Here is a 20,001-nt window from a genome sequence, read left to right as displayed (position 1 = left end):
TAAAAAGCTAATTTGATTGGTAGAGGGCAAACAGGTGTGTAAAACATTTTATTCCTTTGTACTTAACATTTTAAGTCTTTAATGTCTTGGCTTTTCCCCCCAAACTCAGTATAAGTGATGCAGTCCTCTTGTGCTTCTCTAACTCATCTCCCACATTCTTTTATTTATAAGAGATGGAAAAGAATATCATACTAGATTGTCTCACTTAAGGCAGGTAGCCTTGACATCATAAAGCTCTCTTTCCATATCTTAATCCAGGCATAAATATCCAGTGAATGATTCTCATTAGAGAGCTAACTAATAATCATTGTTGAAAGCACGTAATTGAAGTATGCAGCAATGTTAACTCTTTATGGTTTGCTTTCTCTTTGTAGAACACAAAGTAATCATAGTGGGACTGGATAACGCAGGGAAGACCACCATTCTTTATCAATTGTAAGTATGTGGGTTTAATTAAGGTTTTTGTTATTTTAGTTATTGGAGCTAATTTTGTATAATTAGAATGAGATACCATTATAGTGGGAAAACTTAAGACACGTGGTTTTGTCTTCTAGCAGACACAAAATTTATTAAAAAGTGAATAGGGTAAACTGTTGTATGTTTGCTACAGCCTTCAAAAACATGCGTCTTTTTCCAGCCTTGAAAGAAAGAATTAATATTAAACTAAAACTAAGTGAAGCACACATCCTCGCGCTGGAATGAAGGGATAAAGTGCGTTTCACTTAGGTCTTCCCACTCTGAGCTGCATGTGGCCAGACAGATGCCTATCTAGGAAGTTTCTGCTACTCTCCTGCCTAATAGATCTGGAAGTTTTAAACATTTCCAGACGTGGCAACTCACCAGAAATGAAGATCGCCCCTGAAAATAACTGCGTTAGTAGCTTGCAATAGGAAGAGGCTTGAGCCTTTTAGAGAAATACTTTAATACTTTAAGGAAATTTTAACAGGCCATCAATCCCCTTGTCAGATGACCTCCCATTATCTTCGGTTCCAAAGAAATGATCCTTGTTAAGCAATGGAAATGAATCTGTGTCCCTGCGTTGTAACGAATAGTTACTAAATGCCGCGCACCATCGTGTGGCTCTTAACCTCTCCGCGCCGCATCTTAAGTGTAGCAGCTGAGAGCTTTCACTTAAGCAGTTCTTAATGTATTTTCGGCTATTTTGCTAAAAAGCTACCAACTTCTGGCTTGTTGTTTCAGAGTTTAATAACCACTTGGTTTTTTTTTAAACATTCATTCATTGGCCGTGATGTATTTTAATATGACTTAAGCTTTAGACATCACATCACATTTCAGAAACCTGCCATCACTGTTGAAGTAATTTTGCACATAGCTTCAAAATATGTATGTACATATATATAAAACCCAAGAGAGAGTTATAAGCTTTTCCACCACAGTACTGATGTGTTATAGGTAAATATGTATTTGTTGAATTAATTAGTGTAGCTTCACTGGTGATTCTGATAATACATGTGATAGGAGCATCAGCATTCTAATACGTACATTTTCATTTGCCCAAGGTGTTTTCAAGACTGCAGTTTCAGTTAATAGGCATGCAGTACTTTTTATGCCTCAGCTGGGTCTGTTTTCTCACATAAATAGTCTTCAGAATTACAGACAGCCTACTGTGCAACGGTGACTACTTTGCAAGTCGACGACAGTCACCTGGAAACCTGCTCTTTCAGGATGGGGCATTGGATCTGCTCTAGCCAGTAACAGGGCACGGGGGCTACTGGAATTTTGGCCACAGAGATGCAACTTCTCCTCACAGTTGCCTTCTATCCAGATCAAGCCTGTAGTTTACTCCATTAAAAGAACAAAAAAACCAGCCTTCCTTCAGGATTTGTTCTGTCTAGGTATTTGCACAAATGTTCTCCGGGGTTCCATTTCTGTTGCTAGTGGTTACCATCACTGATGCAAGTAAGGAAGGTTGATTCATATAAAAGTACAGGGAAAATGTGCTTCAGGTTCTCGGGATTGACAAGAGCTTTTATGGTGTCTGTCTTTTAACAGCTTAATGAACAAAGTGGTTCATACATCTCCAACCACAGGAAGCAATGTTGAAGAAACAGTCGTGAAGAACACTCATTTTCTCACGTGGGATATCGGTGGTCAGGAGTCCCTGTGGTCATCGCGGAACACATATTACACAAACACCGAGGTACGCTACAGGTACTTCTGAAGTTGAATGAAAACAACCAAGGGGTAAACCCAGAAAACAGACTGGACATAAGGCATAGCGACATCTGCCTTTCAATAAGATTCTCTTTTGTGAGGAATGTGAGGCCCTCAAGTAGAATAGAAAGGCAGGCGGGAGGAGTAACGGGTGCTGTCATCAGTGGAGTGCTTCCTGTAGTCAGGCTCGCTCTCGGTGGCCCCTCAGGGTGATAGTGTTAGAGCTCCATTGTTGGAGAAATTGGACACTGGAATAAACTCTGTAACCTTTCCCAACTTTATAAGAGACCCTCGTTAGGGGAGGAATAAAATATAAGTGTAATTTAATACAGAATTTTTAAATAATATGAAATTGAGCATTCACAATTTTGGGAGGATTTTGTTTTAATTGAAAAGCAAATGGATATGCAGGCCAGCCCCTCCCCAGTGTTCTCTTGTCATATATTTTATTTTCCTGGTTCACAGTCAACCTGGACAACAAATCTGGAATATCTTCTACTTTTGTTTTTATTTCTTACAGGCAGGTTTGTTTGTTTGTTTGTTTGTTTGTTTTAAACTGTGCAGTGTGATTGAGAGAGGTTTGTCCTTGGGAATACTAAAGCCCATTTGGGTCTATAATTTTTCTTTGCAAAGAGGTACACAAAATTAATTATTTTTTCTAAATGGAAGCCTCTTAAAACTTGAATGTTTTTTGAGGGGTGGGAGTGCAGAGGAGGTGGAGTACTGATGCAAGGAATTTTGTGTGAATAAATTGCCTTTAAAAAAAGAACCATGTATTCCTCTAGGTTTATATTGTAACAGCATATGTGTATGTGCATATATAGTCCAGGACAGTACAGGAGTGGTCACACCAAGATGGCACATCATAGATGTTCAGCAGATGTGGGAGCACTCAGTTTTTTGGTTTTTTTTTTTTTTTTTTTTTTTTTTTTTTTTTATTTTAGTTTGCAGGGGGAAGATAAGTTGGGAAGCTAAAATTTATGGTTATAGGTTAGTTTAATGTATCTTTCTGCAGTAAAATAACATTCCAAAACTAAAATTTGTTAGAGAGTAAGGAAAGAACAACATTGCAGCATAGCTGTTGGAATGTTTTCAAAGCTGATGGTTAGCTCCAAGAGTGAAAAGGACATTTATCTTTGGTGAATAGATAAAAGTTGTTTCTGGCTGATCCACGTATATTTATAGCATTACTAAGTGGTAGTTTTTGAAATTGCTGGAACTTTAGAAGACTTTGCGTGGATCCAGAAAGAGGCACATTATTACTGATGCCATTTGCAGGAAATGTTCTTTAAATAAACCATTTCTACAAGAATATCAAAATTACTGCAAAGAAGTTTTGGCCTCTGATGTAAGCCCACCAGCATAGCACATGGCACTTGCAGTCAGACTCTTGTAGGGCTCTCGTATGTGTGGTGGTTCTCCCATCGCCTTGTTCACCCTGGTCTTGCTTCTTCAATTCTTTACATGGAGGGATCGTTCAAAAGCTGAAATGTCTCCATTTTAATACAGCGAGTCAAAGTTGTTGATTAATTCCTGACACCTTCCTCTCATTAATTTATAGTTACCTCCCCATAAGAAAGTTTGCCATGTTTCTTATATTTATCCTTTCTATTTTCTTTTCTTTTATCATTCTCAGCCCTTTCTCAGTTTATATTCAGGTTCCTATAGTTGTCTCTTTCCCTAATTTTAAAGCCATCTGAATAATCTGATTCTACCCTTCCTGTCTCAATTTCTTTTACATCACTTCTCTTCTATAACTCTTGAAACCAGTTCATGTCACTTCTTAGCTTTTTCTTCTGCATAAGATGTTCCATTTAGGGGCCCTTTATCACTTTATCTTCTTATTTTTCTTATCAAAGATACATTATTTTTAATGTATTACCTTCACCTTTTTTCATGCACACCATTACCAATAGCTTTCTCCTGTTCTCTTTGCATGCTTTAATTTCATCTGCATCTTTAGTATGTTACTAACACCCAAGTATATTTCTACTTAGCACATTTTTCTTGCCCTTTTATTGTTGATATTGTCATGTAAAAATGTCTTATTTGTTAGTTTTTTTAAACGTGTTTCTTTTTTTTCTTTCAAACTAGCCTCTTTCTAAAACATAATTATCAATTGCTTGAATGAGTACAGAGTACTTTTAAGTTTTAGTGAAGGTTACTTAAATTACTGTGACTTTTTTTAAAAAATTACTTTTTATTACCTGCATTTTAAAATAAATCTTAGTACATATTAGGGTATATTATACATTCAAGCATCACCATTTGAAAATAAACTTGGGCATGGTTTTTATTTGTTGAATTATGAGTTATTTTTTTTTTATTAACATTTGGATTTTGCTGCTTGATGTGATTCAGTATAATGTAAACTCCTGATGATGAAAACGCAGTAGACCATTTTATAGTGATGATGATGCCATCACTGAAAGTACTTCTAGCACTTAGAATAGTTTTGCAGAGCACCTCACATCCCCTTCAATTTTCTTTTCTTTTTTTTTTTTTTTTTTCACTTCTAGTTCATCATTCTTGTGGTCGACAGCATTGACGGGGAACGACTAGCTATTACAAAAGAAGAATTATACAGAATGTTGGCTCATGAGGTAAATTTTGAAAGCAAACATAAAATAAATGGAGTAAGGTATTCATATACAGGTTTTGCTTTTTTACAATGATTAATGTCCTCTGCTGTCAGTTATTTTATTGTTAACAATGTTTCATATATTAAATTGATGAAAGCTTTCAAGTCAGAATTTTTAGTGCTTTATTAAACTTAATAAAGCTTACCATTTTAATTTGGAGATTAATACCATTATTGAAAATATTTTTCAAACTACTTAGGCATACCTTAAAAAGTCTGATAAATTGAGACAAGAAAGAGGAAAATGTAAGTGTTTTTCCCCCTAGAGTTTATTAAAGCTGAAAATTCTTTAGTGACTAATTTGGGGTCATTTTTTGAAATAGTTCTTATATACAAAGGACTTAGATAATAAAATACATTCATGTACCCACCAGTCAACATAAGATACGAAATCTTAGACCTCTCCAATCTGATTTCCTTCCCTTGTCTTCAGAGAATTCTAAAAGAATTCTCCCATCCTAAAGGTAGTGATCATTACTCCTGTGTGTATTTTTATACTTTTATTACTTTTTTTTTATATACCTATCAGTTCTATAGAATATAATATTCCATGTTGATAAAGCAACTTTATATGGTGGTATTCTGTGTGTGTTTGTGTGTGTGTAATCTTTGTGTATCTTTGTTCTTAGGAAAGATAGGCACACATGGAACATAATGTATATTCATACTGTGGAATACTATGTAGTTGTTAAAAGGAATGAACTAAAGCTGTATGGCAGGATTATTGCATTGGTAATGTGTCCTTCTCAATGTATCATTTAAGAGGTACATAATGTCATTCTGTCCTATTATTAGTGATGTTACCTTTGATCACTTAGTTTGGGTGGTGTTTGCCAAGTTATTCCACTGTAGTTTTTTGTTTATAATTAATATTCAATCTGTTGGATAGGTAGTCTAATTTTCTTGATCAGTCTTGCCAGAAATCGTCTATATTATATATTTATTTGTTTTATTTATTCTGACTATCTTTGTTTTTTTTCTCTTAATTCTACTCATTGGGGTCTTAGTTTGCTGTTCTTCTAATTTCTGGAGATACATGTTTAGATGATTCACTTTAAGAATTTCTTTTTTCTATTTGCATTTAAGCCTGTAAATTTTCCTCTATATATGGCTTTAGTTGCATCCTACAAGTTTTGATAAGAGGGGTAGATAGACACTAAGGAATATAGGGACTTATAGAGTATTATAATAATCTTTTTTTCCCAAATGTGATTGGGAACTACTAGAGGGATTTGAGAACAGAAGTCATATTACATCAGTTGGATATGATGTGCTTAGTGGAAGAAGAAGGAAAGCAGGTGACCAATTTGAGAGCTATGGCAGTAGTACAACAGTGTACCTTAGACTGTGATAGAAATGGTGGTGATAAATGATCAGGTGTCTTTATACATTTTAAAGAACAAGTTGACCATGCTTGCTAATGCAGTATAAGTTGAGTAAGATGAAAAAAATTAAACTGTTGGCTTAACCTATTCATAAAAGATGGTTACATTTACTGAGATGGGTTAAGCTGGAGCATGAATGAGTCTAGAAATGGGAATTTAAAGTTATCTTTGGGCATGTTATGGTTGAGATACTTATTACATATTTACATGAAGATTTCAACTAGGCAATTAGATGATTAATGGGGAGCTCAGGGGTAAGATAAAAGCTAAGAGTAATATACATCAAGAGCAACAGTAAAATATATAATATTTATATGTTATATATGATACAATAATAATATAATATATATAATGCTTTACATCAAAGGCATCAATAAATTGAAAAGGCAACCTATGGAATAGAAGAAAGTACTTGTAAATCGTATATCTGATAAGGGGTTAATATCCAGAATATATAAAGAATTCTTACACTTCAAAAACAACCACATCAAACAACTTAATTTAAACCATGAGGAAAGGATTTTAATGGATATTCTTCAAAAAACATATACAAATGGCTAGCAAACACAGGAAAATATGCTCAACATCACTAGCCATTAGGGAAATGCAAATCCAAACCACAATGAAATATCACCTCATACCCATTCGGGTGGCTACTGTTAAAAAAAACCAGAAAATAACAAGAACTGGTGAGGATATGGAGAAACTGAAACTCTTGTGTTGGTGGAATGTAAAGTGGTGCAGCCTCCATGAGAAAGAGTATGGTGGCTCCTCAAAAAATTAAAAATAAAATTACCATGTGATCCAGCACTTCCATTTCTGGATATGTATTCAAAAGAATTGAAAGCAGCAACTCAAACAGATATTTGTATACCCATGTTCTTAGCAGCATTATGCACAGTAGCCGAGAGGTGGAGGCAACCTAGTCTCCATCAACAGATGGATGAATCAGTAAATAAAATGTGTATATCTGTGTGCATATATATAATGGAATATTATTCAGCCTTGAAAATGAACTAAATCCTGACACAAGCTACAACATGAATGAACTTTGAGGATGTTTTGCTGAGTGAGATAAGCCAGTTACAAAAGAACAGCAACAAATACTGTATGATTCCAGTGTCTAGCATGGTCAATCCATAGAAACAAAGCAGTATGGTGGTTGCCAGGAACTGGAGGAGGGAAGAATGGAGAGTTATTAATGGATACAGAGTTTCAGTTCTGCAAGATGACAAAGTTCTGGAGATTCATTGCCCAACAACGTGAACATACTTAAAACTACTGAGTTGTACACTTGAAAGTGGGTAAGATGGTAAATTTTATCTTAACATGTATTTTACCACAATTAAAAAACTATTTTTTTCAAAGTTAGAGGTAGAAATTTAAGATTTAGCAGTATATGACTGATGTTTAGTAGGAGTGTGTATTGAGGGCTGGCCAGAGCCTGAGTTCTGGGACATTACATTTAGAGGTTAGGAATTGGAGGAGAATGCATTAAGATGGATTGAATACCAGTAGAGAAGTAGGAGGATAATCAGGAAATTATGGCATACAGGAAGGAAAGGGATTGATTGGTTGTGTCAGATGCTGCTAATGAGTCAGGTAGAATAACAACTGACAATTGAGTACTGATTTTGGTTAATTTTGTTACTGCCTTTAGTTGGAAATGTTTCAAAGGAGTTATGGGAGTTGAAATATGTACTGAAGTGGATTATACAGAAAATGACTATCATATAGTCATTTGATACAAGACAAAGTCAGGGAAAGGATTGTCTTTTCAATAAAATGTGCTAATATCTCTTGAAAAGTAGGAATCTTGATTTCTACTTCACACTAGGTGGATTATAGATCTAAATTTGAAAGGTAAAATAGTAAAAGCTTCAAGAAGACAATACGGGTATATTTTCATGACCTTAGGATTAGACTACCTTAAAATTAAGAACTTCTCTTTATCAGAACTTAGTACTAAGAGAGTGAAAGGACAAGTCCCAGGGTGGGAGAAGATATTTGCATTATGTATGTTGGTTATATCCAGAATAAATTTAGAATTCCTACAAATCAAAAAGAAGAATACAATCCAGAGATGAACAAATGTCTCTTAACTGAAGAGCAGATAAACATAATTTGGTATATCTGTGCAGTGGAATATTACACAGCTATAAAAAGGAATGAAGTACTGATATGTGCTACAACATTATTGAACCTTGAACACATTATACTGAGTGAGAACAGACACAAAGCATCATGTATTGTATGATTCCATTTGTATGAAATGTCTAGATAAATTCATAGAGACATAAAGCAGATTAGTGGTTGCCAGGGACTCGGGGGAAAGAGAAAAGAAAATGACTGTGGGTGTGGGATTTCTTTTTGACATGATAAAAATGCTGTGGATTTAGTGGTCTTGTACAACATTGGGAATGTAGTACAAGTTACTGAATTGTAATACTTCAAAATGTATAAAATGGATTTTATGGTATATGAACTTTACCGCCAAAAAACTTAATAAAATTGGACAAAAATTAATAAAATTATGAAAGACATCCAGTTGGCCAACAAACATATGGAAAAGTGTTGAACATCATTTGTCATCAGGGAACTGCAAGTTAAACTACAATACAGTATCACAGCACATCTGCCAGGACACCTGAAGAAGAGTAACAATCACGAGTGTTGGTGAGGATGTGAGGAACAGGAACTCTTTTCGAGTTTGATGAACTTGTAAGTTAGAACCCTTTTGGATAGTGTCAACTAACACTGAACAAATGCATATGCTCTGATGCAGCAATTTCACTCCTAGGTATATACACCTAGCAAAAAGTAGTCCTATTTCCACTAAAAGAAACGTGCAAAGAATGCTCATAGCAGTACTAATCATAATAGCCCTAAACTGGAAACATCCCAAAGTCCATCATTAGGAAAATGGAAAAATAAATTGTGTTAGAATAGAATGCTTTATTTAGTTGTCACTCTCAAACTTTCTTTTCTGAAACAGCCTCTGAAAAGCTCTAATATAGGAAAGACTTTGGAATGTCCTAGTTGTTAAAAGGAAGTTAATGGTGTAACACATTTATTCCTTAATAAAAAGGAATTGGACTCAAAAAGAGGTCTTATAGGTAATCAGAGGCCTTGTATAAGGCTCATGTGGATTTTTAAAATTTCAGTTCAATGGGAAACTGTTTTAGTTTGGATATAGGTTTGGCTGCATCTGATAAATATATGCAAAATAATTGTAGTTTAAACTATATATATAGAAATTCAATTTTCTCTTGCATTGAAATCCAGGCTGGAGTGGCAGCTCTGCTCTGCAAAACCATCACATCCACGTTGCAGCTGGCTTTGCTGAGGAAGTGGCAGAATAACAGATACAGGGCATGGGCCAGCTGACCCTTTAAGTTCTCAGAGGGTACTACACAATACTCCTGCATTTCTTTAGGTAGAATCCAGTTACATGGCATATTCTGCTGCAAAGGCAGCCTGTTCTCAACTAAAAACCATAGATTCAATCAACATACAAAAGGAGACTAAGGCATTTTGGGACAACTAGTAGTCTCCCATCACATAATCTTTGGCCTGGTGGAGCTTTTTAAACATATAGATCTTGTAGATTCTGATTCAGTTGATCTATAATGTTTTGTAAACATCCATAATTGCAACAGACTCCCAAGGTGATTTTGAAGTAGATGAAAATTTCAGGACCACTGACTTGTTAATTAACTCCCTCACTTTCTCTCATGAGCTTTCATTTCTCTGCATCTCCTTGTCCTTTTTTCACTCAGTTTCATGATAGTATTTGAGAGCTCCCCAAGGCTTTCATTTGTTATGTAAATTTTTTTCAATTCTCTCTCTTTCTACTAGAGATATTTTATTTCACTGGTAATACAAAACCAGCAATTAAAATGTGTTTCTTATCTTTCAGACTAGGTTTCCAGGTGTGAGCCCAAGAAGTTATCTCCAAAAAGGTATTTATGAGACAGAATCATCCCAATGGGTTGTCATGGAACCATTTTAAAGCCATAACCCAGAGAAATCCATTTTCAGAGATACTTGGGAATGCAAAAGTCAATTTGAGAGACAACAGGGACAGCAGGAGGGCTATTTCAGGCAATTTATTATCAGCCATGAACACATGCCCATTTTTAGCCAACATGCTTTATTCGCTCAGGAATTTTATACTAGTGAGAAAAGCTTTGAATGTAAAGAATTTAGAAAAAACTTCAATTGCCATTTATTCTTTAGTCATCACAAAAGAACTCATTCTAAAGAAAAACTTTCTGAATGTAAGGAAAGTGTAGAAATTGTTGGTACATTATACCTTACTAAAAAACAGAGAATTCAATATAGTAACAAGTGCAATGAATGTAAAGAATACTGGAAGGCTTTTATTCATTGCTCACAACCTAAACATTTGAGAATCTACAACGGTGAAAAACTCTATGAATGTAAAGAATGTGGGAAGACCTTTAATTATGGCTCAGGACTTATTCTACATCTTTTTATAATTTCAATCTCTTTATTAATGGTTAATCTTTGATGAAGCATTGTCACTGTATTTTTCTTAGCTTCATTAATCGTGATTTTCTTTAGCTGTTGAACATAATTTTAATGACTGGTTTGATATCCTTGTCTGTTCAATGTGATATCTGGGCTCTTTCAAGTCTGTTTCTTTTACTTGCTTTTCCTCTGTGTATGGGTCTTACTTTCCTATTTCTTTATATGTCTCATTTTTAAAAAATTTTTTTAAACATTTTTTATTGATTTATAATCATTTTACACTGTTGTGTCAAATTCCCATGTAGAGCACAATTTTTCAGTTATAATAGTTTTTTTTTGTTGTTGAAAATAGACATTTTGGTAATATATTTTAGCAACCCTGGATACTGATTTCCCCACCCTCCTTTCTAAATGTTGATAATTTGTGGCCCTCTATCTAACTCAGAGTCTTTTTTATTTTACAGTTGTAAATAGAGTGATGTTGTCTTATAGCCCTTCAAAAGGGATAGGAATAAAGTATTCAGGGACACTGTTCATTAGGAACTGTACCACAGAGTTCCATGTAAGTTTTTTCCTGTAAGCCTGAGGATCAGAATCTCTTGCTCACTGAGGCACAGGCAGCAGCACCAGCAAAGGTGTCTTAGCAAAGGGTCTTAGGAAACCATCTGGTTTTAGGAAAGTAGACTTAGCATGCCATGTGGTGACTGCACTTCCTTCAAGAAGCAATCACCCAGTGGACCTGAATATTGCACAGGATATCAGTCTTCTTCTTAGTGCCCTTTAGAATAGGGGCCAGTACCTAGTTGAAACACACAACTAGTGATCACAGAGTACGAGTCATTCTCCTGAGCATAGCACAGTAATGACTTATGCTTGGAATTGAGACATATGATTCACTCTGAGATAGATAGATTTGGGCCAAGACACATGCATGACCCAGAGCTGCTTTAAGGGAGACTTCAATCTCATTCTTCTAAATGCCAATTATAAAAACTTCTGACTTAGGTCAGTTTCTAACACAGGTTTGGTAGGACTCGGCAAGTACAGCACAAAGCAGCCAAGCTCAAAGCAAAAACTCTCTAGCAGGCAGAAGTATAGGTCAAACAGCATGCCTTCCAGCTGGCAGCAACTCAAAATTCACAGTTGCCAAAGGCAGCAGGGCTAGTTAGCAAGCCAAAGCATGAGAGGAAAGAACCCTGATTGTGATGGTCATTGTGTAGACACTTGGCTCAGATTTTTGCAACCACCCTACAGATGTGGGATAGACCCTCAAACCAAAATTTGGTTTGGATGTCAAGACTGATGTTACCACACATGCACCAAGAGGGTATGGAAAGGTTTATTACTCACATAGTGAGATTTTTCCGGGGGAAACAAGGTAGATTCCCAAGCAGGTCTCAGAATGGGTTGAGAGATCATGGAGGGGAAAGTGGCTGGAGTTTTTATTGGGCTCAGAAAGTGGAGCTGTGTAAGGGTTCCCAGGCACAGGCAGGGGCTTGTGTGATTTAAACTTCCCACCTCTACAAAGGAGGGGACACCCAGCAAACATCGAAAATGGAGTCAGATTCTTTATTATGCTGTATTATATGCTATTGTGTAACAAACTACCACAGATTTTGTGGGACAACACACAGTTGTTATCTCAGTTTCCAAGGTTCATGAATCTGAGCACAGCTTTGCTGGGTCCCCTACTTCAAGGTCTTTCATAAGGCTGCAGTCAAGGTATGGGCCAGGATTTACCCAAAGACACAACTGGAGAAGGATCATTTCCAAGCTCACGTGATCATGTGCAGGATTTAGTTCTTTTCAGGGTATGACACTGAGGACCCCAGTTTCATGCTGGTTGTTGGCCAGGGCCCACCCTCAGTTCATTGCTGTGTGGGTTTCTTCAATATGGCATCTGGCTTCATCAAAGCCAGTCAATAGAGTCTTCTAGCAAGAAAGAATTTGTAATAGTTTATAACTTAATAATGTAAGTGACTTCCTTTATGCATTCTATTGGTTAGAAGTGAAGTTGCTGGGGGAGGGTATAGGTCAGTGGTAGAGTGCATGCTTAGCATGCGCAAGGTCCTGGGTTCAATCCCCAGTACTTCTGTTTAAAAAGAAATAAACCTAAAATTACTTCCCCCTATTAAGCAAAATTTTTAAAAGTAAACAAATTTTTAAAATTTTCATTAAGAAACAGTGAAACCAAAAAAAAAAAAAAAAAAAAAAAAGTTAAGTTGCTAAGTCAGCCCACGCTCAAGGGAAGGGAATTACACAAGGGCATGAATACCAGGAATCAGGGGATCATGAGGGACATCTAAGTCCTTCTTCCACAGGATATGACCATTTACTTGAGCAACTGTATGCTGGAAAAAGAATACTCAGACATCTAGAAGACTAGCATACAAAGGGTCTGAGTTGACAATGATACCTAGAGACCTAAAGCATTACTGTGGTCCACACGTTAGAACAGGCATATATGGAGGTCAGGTAATAAATGGATTCCTGGCCAGAATCTGGCTTACAGTAGAACTATTGGGTCCACAGACTATCTGGTGGTCATTTTATGGATCCCTGAATTTATATAAGTATTTACATATTTTGGAGTTGGAGTTACTCCACATTGGGTCCGTGGCCTGTAGTGTAATAGCTTTCATAGTGGAAAAGATCAAGAAAGCTCTGAGATTACCCCTTGTCCTCTCAAGCTACAATAGTAAATTAAAAAAAAAAAAAAAAAACTGTAACATCCCAGGGAGATGGCAGAGATTAGTGCCATCCTAAAGATCAAAAGGACATAAGGTTGGTGGTCACTATTATGTCTCACTTCATTTGTCCTTTGTGAATTCCCTGGTGTTGTAAGGATTTTAGCTGTGGCTATAAGCTTTTCCATATTCATCATTTTTGTATGACCAGTGAAGGTAGAGGCCATAGGTAAAGTTATCCCCTGCCCCCTTTATTATACTCATATAGTATAAAAGAATTAGAATTGTCTAATATTGAGCAACGAAGATGCTAGGTGCCTCCCTTTCTCTAGCATGACTTTGATTTCAAGTAAGACATTCCTATGGCTAAAGGAAATCTCACATTTATTACATGTATCTGGTATTAAGATTTGAGCTGTGGCTAAAAGCCTTTGGACATGCATTATATATGGAGTCACAGTTTTTACAATATTCATAGTTTCCCTCTAGCATGAATTCTCTCACTTCAACCATCACCATATTGATAATATTTACAGTTGTTTTCCTACAGAGTGAATTATCTCACGTTGTGAAAGTTCTGCATTGTTTGGTAGTATCCACCAAGGCTCACTGAACATACATATACCCCAGGACCCAGCAATCCTACTCATAAGTATATACACAAGAAAAATGAATAAAAGTACATCAAAATATAAGTATGTTCACAGGAGCATTGTTTATTATGACCCTAAGCTGTAAACAATGAAAAAGTCCATTAACAGTAAATTGGGTAAATTGTAATATAATCATATAATGGAATTTTATACAGAATGAAAATAAATAACCTTCTGTGACATGCACTAGTGATGAGTTTTAGAGACAGTGATGAATGAAACAAGTCATGTATGAAAGAATACATTGTAATTTAATTTATATAAAGGTTTATAATATGCAAAAACTAATTTATAATGTTAGAAGTTAGAACTGTGGCTAACTCTGAGGAGGTCACAACTAATTTTCTTCCATATTTGCAGTGAGAAACACAGTTCACACCTTTTTTTTAAAGCACTTCTGCTCACAGTGTGGTCCATGGCCCACTGCCAGACAGCCTACTGTTTGTTAGTGGGTCACAACAAAGTGTGTATGGAAATTGAAAATAAGCAATTTAAAATGTCTGTAGCAATTTGACAGAGAAGGTTATGTCTGGTGAATATAATAATAAAAAATTGAAGCTTGTATTTTTAATGACTTTTGTCATTTCATTTGTCTAGTAATTCTTCTTGTGTGTTTAAAGGCTAGCAGATAGTAGGTAAATATGTGGTATAGTACCTTAAATTGTTTAATATTATTACACTTACAAGCAATATCATGTATAGGGTTTACTATGACTTTAAAATTTTTACCAAAAAAGTCACATCTTTTACTGAATTCCCATAGTTTCTATCTTGTGAGTCTTCTGATGGACAATGAGGTTTGACTTACAACTGAAGAACTTCCCACATTCTTTACATTCATATGGTTTCTCTCCTGTGTGGGTTTTCTGATGGCGAATGAGGTTTGATTTCCTACTAAAGGCTTTCCCACACTGAGGACATCCGTTGGACTTCTCTCCTGTGTGTATTCTCTGATGAACAGTGAGGATTGCCTTCTGGCGGAAAGACTTCCCACATTCGTTACAAATATAGGGTTTTTCCCCCGTGTGAATTCTTTGATGAAGAGTGAGGGTTGTCTTTTGGCAGAAGGACTTCCCACATTCATTGCAAATATACGGTTTCTCTCCTGTGTGAGTTCTCTGATGTACAGTGAGGGTTGTCTTCTGGATAAATGCCTTCCCACATTCATTGCACTGATACGGTTTCTCTCCTGTGTGTGTTCTCTGGTGATCAATGAGGTATGACTTCTTTCTAAAAGCACTTCCACACTGAGTACATTCATAGGCCTTCTCTCCTGTGTGTGTTTTATGATGTCTAGTGAGGGTTGCCTTCTGGCGGAAGGACTTCCCACAATCCATGCAAATGTAGGGTTTCCCCTCTATATGTGTTTTCTCATGAAGAGTGAGGGCCGTCTTTTGACGGAAGGCTTTTCCACATTGATTGCAAACATAAGGTTTCTCACCTGTGTGAATTCGCTGATGTTCAATGAGGTATGACTTCCTTCTAAAGCTATTACCACAGTAAGGACACTGAAAGGGTTTCTCTTCTGTTTGAGATCTCTGATGCATGATAAAAATGGACTTTCTACAGAGGAATTTCCCATATTTGTTGTATGCATGGGGCTTCTTCTCCGTAAGATTTTGTTGGTGGACATTGAGATTTGACTTTTCAATGAAGGCTATTCCATCTTTATTGTATTCAAAGGGTCTTTCTCCTCTGTGAGCTCTAGTATGTGTAAATAACATTCCTTTCATGAGGAAGGGTTTTCCACATTCATTATGTTCAAATGACTGCTCAGGAGTCTGAACCTTCTGATGTTGAATAAGCTCCTGTTTATCACTCAGGCTCCTTTCTGTTTGTCTACAGAGGTTAACTGCAGTATGAATTTTCTCATGCTTCTTATTAAGGAGTGTTTTCTCCCATCCATTACTCTCACCAAACTTCTCTCTTACAGGGCTTATATTTCTGATGACTAATTCTGAAATATTTTTAAAAACCTTTCCATCAGGTTTATATTCACGTAGTGTTGTTTTTGAAATAATACAATTCTTGCTGACAGTAAATGTTTTCCCCAAAATATTACTTCTCTCCTTCATTAGTCTTTTGTGGTTGAGGAATACAACTGATCTAGAATGCCTTTCTTGAAATTCTTTGAATTTCACTAAAACATCTTCAGCTTTCCCATCGTCTTCTAGAAAAAATAAAATTAATAATTCTAAGTCTTCACATAATGTTATGAGTTAGATACATATACAAGCAACCCATGAGGGGACTGTCTGTCTCACTATTAGAGTCTATACAAAGGCCAAAATAAATTACCTCCTGGAAGGAAAATGCATAGAACAGAAACAAACCCTGCTACACTGTTAAAATGAGGAAAAACTGGTATAAACATAAGCAAACAACACATGTTTTTGAAATGTTGTAGATGTAAGTTACACTGAGCAGGAATAGTAAACAGAAGGACAAGTCAGCAGAAGATAAAGGATGGTGAAAGTGTGATTGTTCTTGGAACGGGCAGGTTCCGAAATAATGAAGTGAGCCTATCAAGGGTAATAAACAGTAAGCAAGGAAAATGTTCAGGTGGAGATGAAAGCGTATATATTTATTCTCTAATTACTAAATAAGTGTCATAAAATTCTTCCATTTGTTTCTTCCTCACTTGTATTTAGCCCAACAATGGCAAATGAACTTTCTCAAGCATTCCTTTTCTAGTATGTGTAGATAGACACACAAGTCTGTAGTCTAGATCCTAACTCTCCACATTAACTATAAGTTTTTTCTCTTGAAAGTGAAGAATTGGGAAAACATAATTCCATTAGGAATTGTAAAATAAATCAGAGGACAAAGCATATGTGCAACACAAGCATAATCACTGTTGTATTCTGATTGCTGCTACTACAATTATTCTTCCAGAGATGGGAAATAACTAAATTCTCTTGACCATCAATCATAACTTTTCCTCCTTTCAATTTGCTGAACTACTTGTTCAGTTTTAGGGAAGGATGGGTTCAACTTTTCCTCCCAATGCAGTTGCTATTCCCTTCTGGGGCTGTGAAAGGCTGGATTCTTCAGTGTATGTGTGTGGCCCTGCTTGACCTTAAAAACTATTATTTTTCTTATAAATGTTTGGCTATATCTTACTATTGTAACTTTACTCACCTATATCTGGTGGAGCAACTTTAAAGATAGACTCACCTTACCCATGATTTGCATCTTATTTACAACAGCACTTTTATCCCATCAAATCACCCATCAAAAGGTAAACAGATAATACTGTATCCTGCATTTACAGTAGAATACAATGATATTTATACAATGGATACTATTCAGCAATAAAAAGGAAAAACCTACAGATACAGAGGGACAAAAGGGATAAAACACAAACATTTTTCTGATTTAAAGCTTTATGCAAAAGAGTACATACCATACAATTCCATTTATGTATAGTTCTAGGACATGCAAAACTCATCCGTATTAGTAATTGGAATTATATTGCCTTCCTGAGAACTTCAGCCACCTTCAGGGACATGCTACTGTCCAATTTATCCAAAAGCCTTCACATATTCTTTCTACCCTCCCATGTCTAATTTGTCTGAAATTTGAGTATAATTATAGTCTGGACCATCCATGTCAAGTAATCTTTCAACAACCTGCCATTTTAATATGAAGATTATATGTAAAATGCTCAATATGATAATAATGCCTTCCCAACTAAAACTCACACTCTTGGAAGTCAACATTTTATTGGCTATATTTTTTGAAATTTTGTAAGTACACATTAACACACTGTTATCTGAGGTGAAGGGATATGATGTTGGCATGTAAATCTAAAAAGAACTTACCATTAAATGATTTCTGAAAGGATGAGAAAGATATTTTCCTTGCATGCTACCATAGGCCATCAGTCAGGTAACTACTGAATATCTAGCCTCTGCTACAAGCTACAGTAGGGAAAGTAAAAGAGAGGATCTTATTTTGGGGGAATCATTAATCTGATGGGGAAAGAGGCCTCAGATAAAGCAATGTTGAATCAGGTATCAAATTATTAGATCATATCAGAGGATGGGTCTGTTCACATGTTACAGACACTAAATACAATGTGAATGCAGAAAAAAAGGAACTGCCATGCTCTGGAGTAGTTAAGGAACATTTCATGGAGGAAGTGAAACTTGATCTTTTAACTAAAGGATATGTAGTATTGTGGTAAAGAATATAATCTTGCCCAAAGAGAAGTCTGACATTTGCCTTTGACTTCTGGGAGGTAGTTGCTAAGTCTTTGGAATGTCATGCTTGACAGGAGTGTATTTATTTGCCTGGGAGCCAGAAAGTAACAATGTGATTGGAGGGGAGGATGTCTTTGAGTCATACTAATGATGTGATTTAGGGTGAGGGCTTTGGGTCAGCATATCAGCTCAACCTCTTAAGGGCTGGAAACTAAGATCAGCCACATGGGCAGTGAAGCATGCCCATGTGATGTAGCCCTAATATAAACTCTGGACACTAGACATGGGTGAAGCTTCCCTGGCTGGCAGTATTCTGTATGTACTGTCATATCAGGAAAGTAACGCTGTCCATGACTCCACAGAGAGAAGACAACTAGAAGCTCTGTGTTTGGTTCTTTCCTGGACTCTGCCCTATGTGCTTCTCCTCTTGGCTAATTTTAATCCATATTCTTGTCTTATAACCATAACTGTGAGTATTATAGCTTTCAATACGTTTTATAAGTCCTTATAGCAAACTATTGACCCTAACAGTAATCTTTGGGACCCCTGAACTTGCAGTTGGTATCAGAGGTGAGGGTGGTCATGGGTGTGCTACTGCACTCTCATACTTTACAGCTGGCTAACTTTGCAAGTATCCCTGTGGGTGTATGGCAGCTGTCATATAATGAAAGGTCCAGTTGTGACAAATAAAATCAATTGTATGGAGTACATTTGGGAGACTAGAACAAATAGATATTAGCAAGAGTTCTCAGTTACACAGAGAAATACATGTGGAATGACCAGACAGCCCTTGAAAAAGAAGGGATTTAACTTCCATATAGTAAGTGATATCTTTTTTGCATATTGACTGAAAGAAAATGGAAAGAACTGGGGAAAAACCATGGCAAATCTAAATAGTTACTGCAACAGTCCACACCTGAAATAATATGGCTCTCAGTTTGGAAGATGTCAGTGGCAAATGAGAATATGAGAGGATGTAAAGATATTTCATGGAGTGAAATAAAACAAAAATTGTGGAGAGACCATTTGAAAAATATAGCACAGATGGTGGAATCAACCTGATACTACAAGAAGCTGACTACAGGATCAAAAGTATATAGAAAAAAAGATAAAGATAATTATTATTATTTCTGAAATATCAGTAACCAAAAGGGTGAAAAAACTGATTGCTGTATTGCTGTAGGCAGATTAAAATATACCACAAGATCTCCAAGTGGGAGAAATGGACTAAACATGTCTATTTGAAATTCATTCACATAAAATAAGGGAATCACAATTTGAGAATGGATCAGATTGTTAGAGCTTAGAGGGCTTTTGTGAAGACAAGAACTGAGGATAAAGAAAGATCCTTCAAGGATACTGATGAGAGCCTACTGAAATAAAATCCATTTATTGAACAAATATTTATTTTTCCAGGCAATGTAGATAGAGGGAAGCAAAGCAACCAAGATGTAAAAGACACCCTGGGACACAGGATAAGTTTTTCACCCAAATCCAGGTACTCAGCTATCAGGAGTCTGAGCACTATGATATGAAACATGGAGACTTATTAGGAAGAAATTTATTGAAATGAAGTGCTACTGAAATTATCACTTTGGTCCAAGGCATATGGATTTTGAAATCTGACAGTAGGTCTCACAGTGACAATGGGATGTGAGACTGAGTGCAGGAAACAAGTATAAGGGTAAAGGAAGGAAAGATAATGAAAACTAAGAGAAAGATAAATATTAGCAATGAGTTCCTTTTTATATTTTGGTTAGA

At 36.1% G+C, this 20,001-nt stretch overlaps 2 protein-coding genes across 20 annotated transcripts in view; one reads left to right on the top strand and one right to left on the bottom strand.

Annotated features, from left to right (window-relative positions):
* Window positions 1-20,001, top strand: part of LOC105072622 (uncharacterized) — a 166,551-nt gene that overhangs the window by 6,635 nt on the left and 139,915 nt on the right. The window contains 3 exon segments of the mRNA XM_074371187.1: window positions 375-435; window positions 2,014-2,161; window positions 4,695-4,778. Of these exon segments, the coding sequence (XP_074227288.1) occupies window positions 375-435; window positions 2,014-2,161; window positions 4,695-4,778 (293 nt within the window).
* LOC123618230 (uncharacterized) overlaps window positions 14,075-20,001 on the bottom strand; it is a 93,622-nt gene continuing 87,695 nt past the window's right edge. For all 19 annotated transcript variants that reach the window (XM_074371149.1, XM_074371148.1, XM_074371154.1 and 16 more), the window contains one exon: window positions 14,075-16,205. In XM_074371149.1, coding sequence (XP_074227250.1) covers window positions 14,782-16,205 — 1,424 coding nt within the window. In that variant the 3' untranslated portion in view covers window positions 14,075-14,781. The remainder of the gene's footprint in view (window positions 16,206-20,001) is intronic.

This window comes from Camelus bactrianus, chromosome 9 (genome assembly GCF_048773025.1).
Source record: "Camelus bactrianus isolate YW-2024 breed Bactrian camel chromosome 9, ASM4877302v1, whole genome shotgun sequence".
Lineage (NCBI taxonomy): Eukaryota > Metazoa > Chordata > Mammalia > Artiodactyla > Camelidae > Camelus > Camelus bactrianus.
Note: the sequence above shows the minus strand (reverse complement) of the source record. Positions and strands in the feature narration are given on the sequence as shown.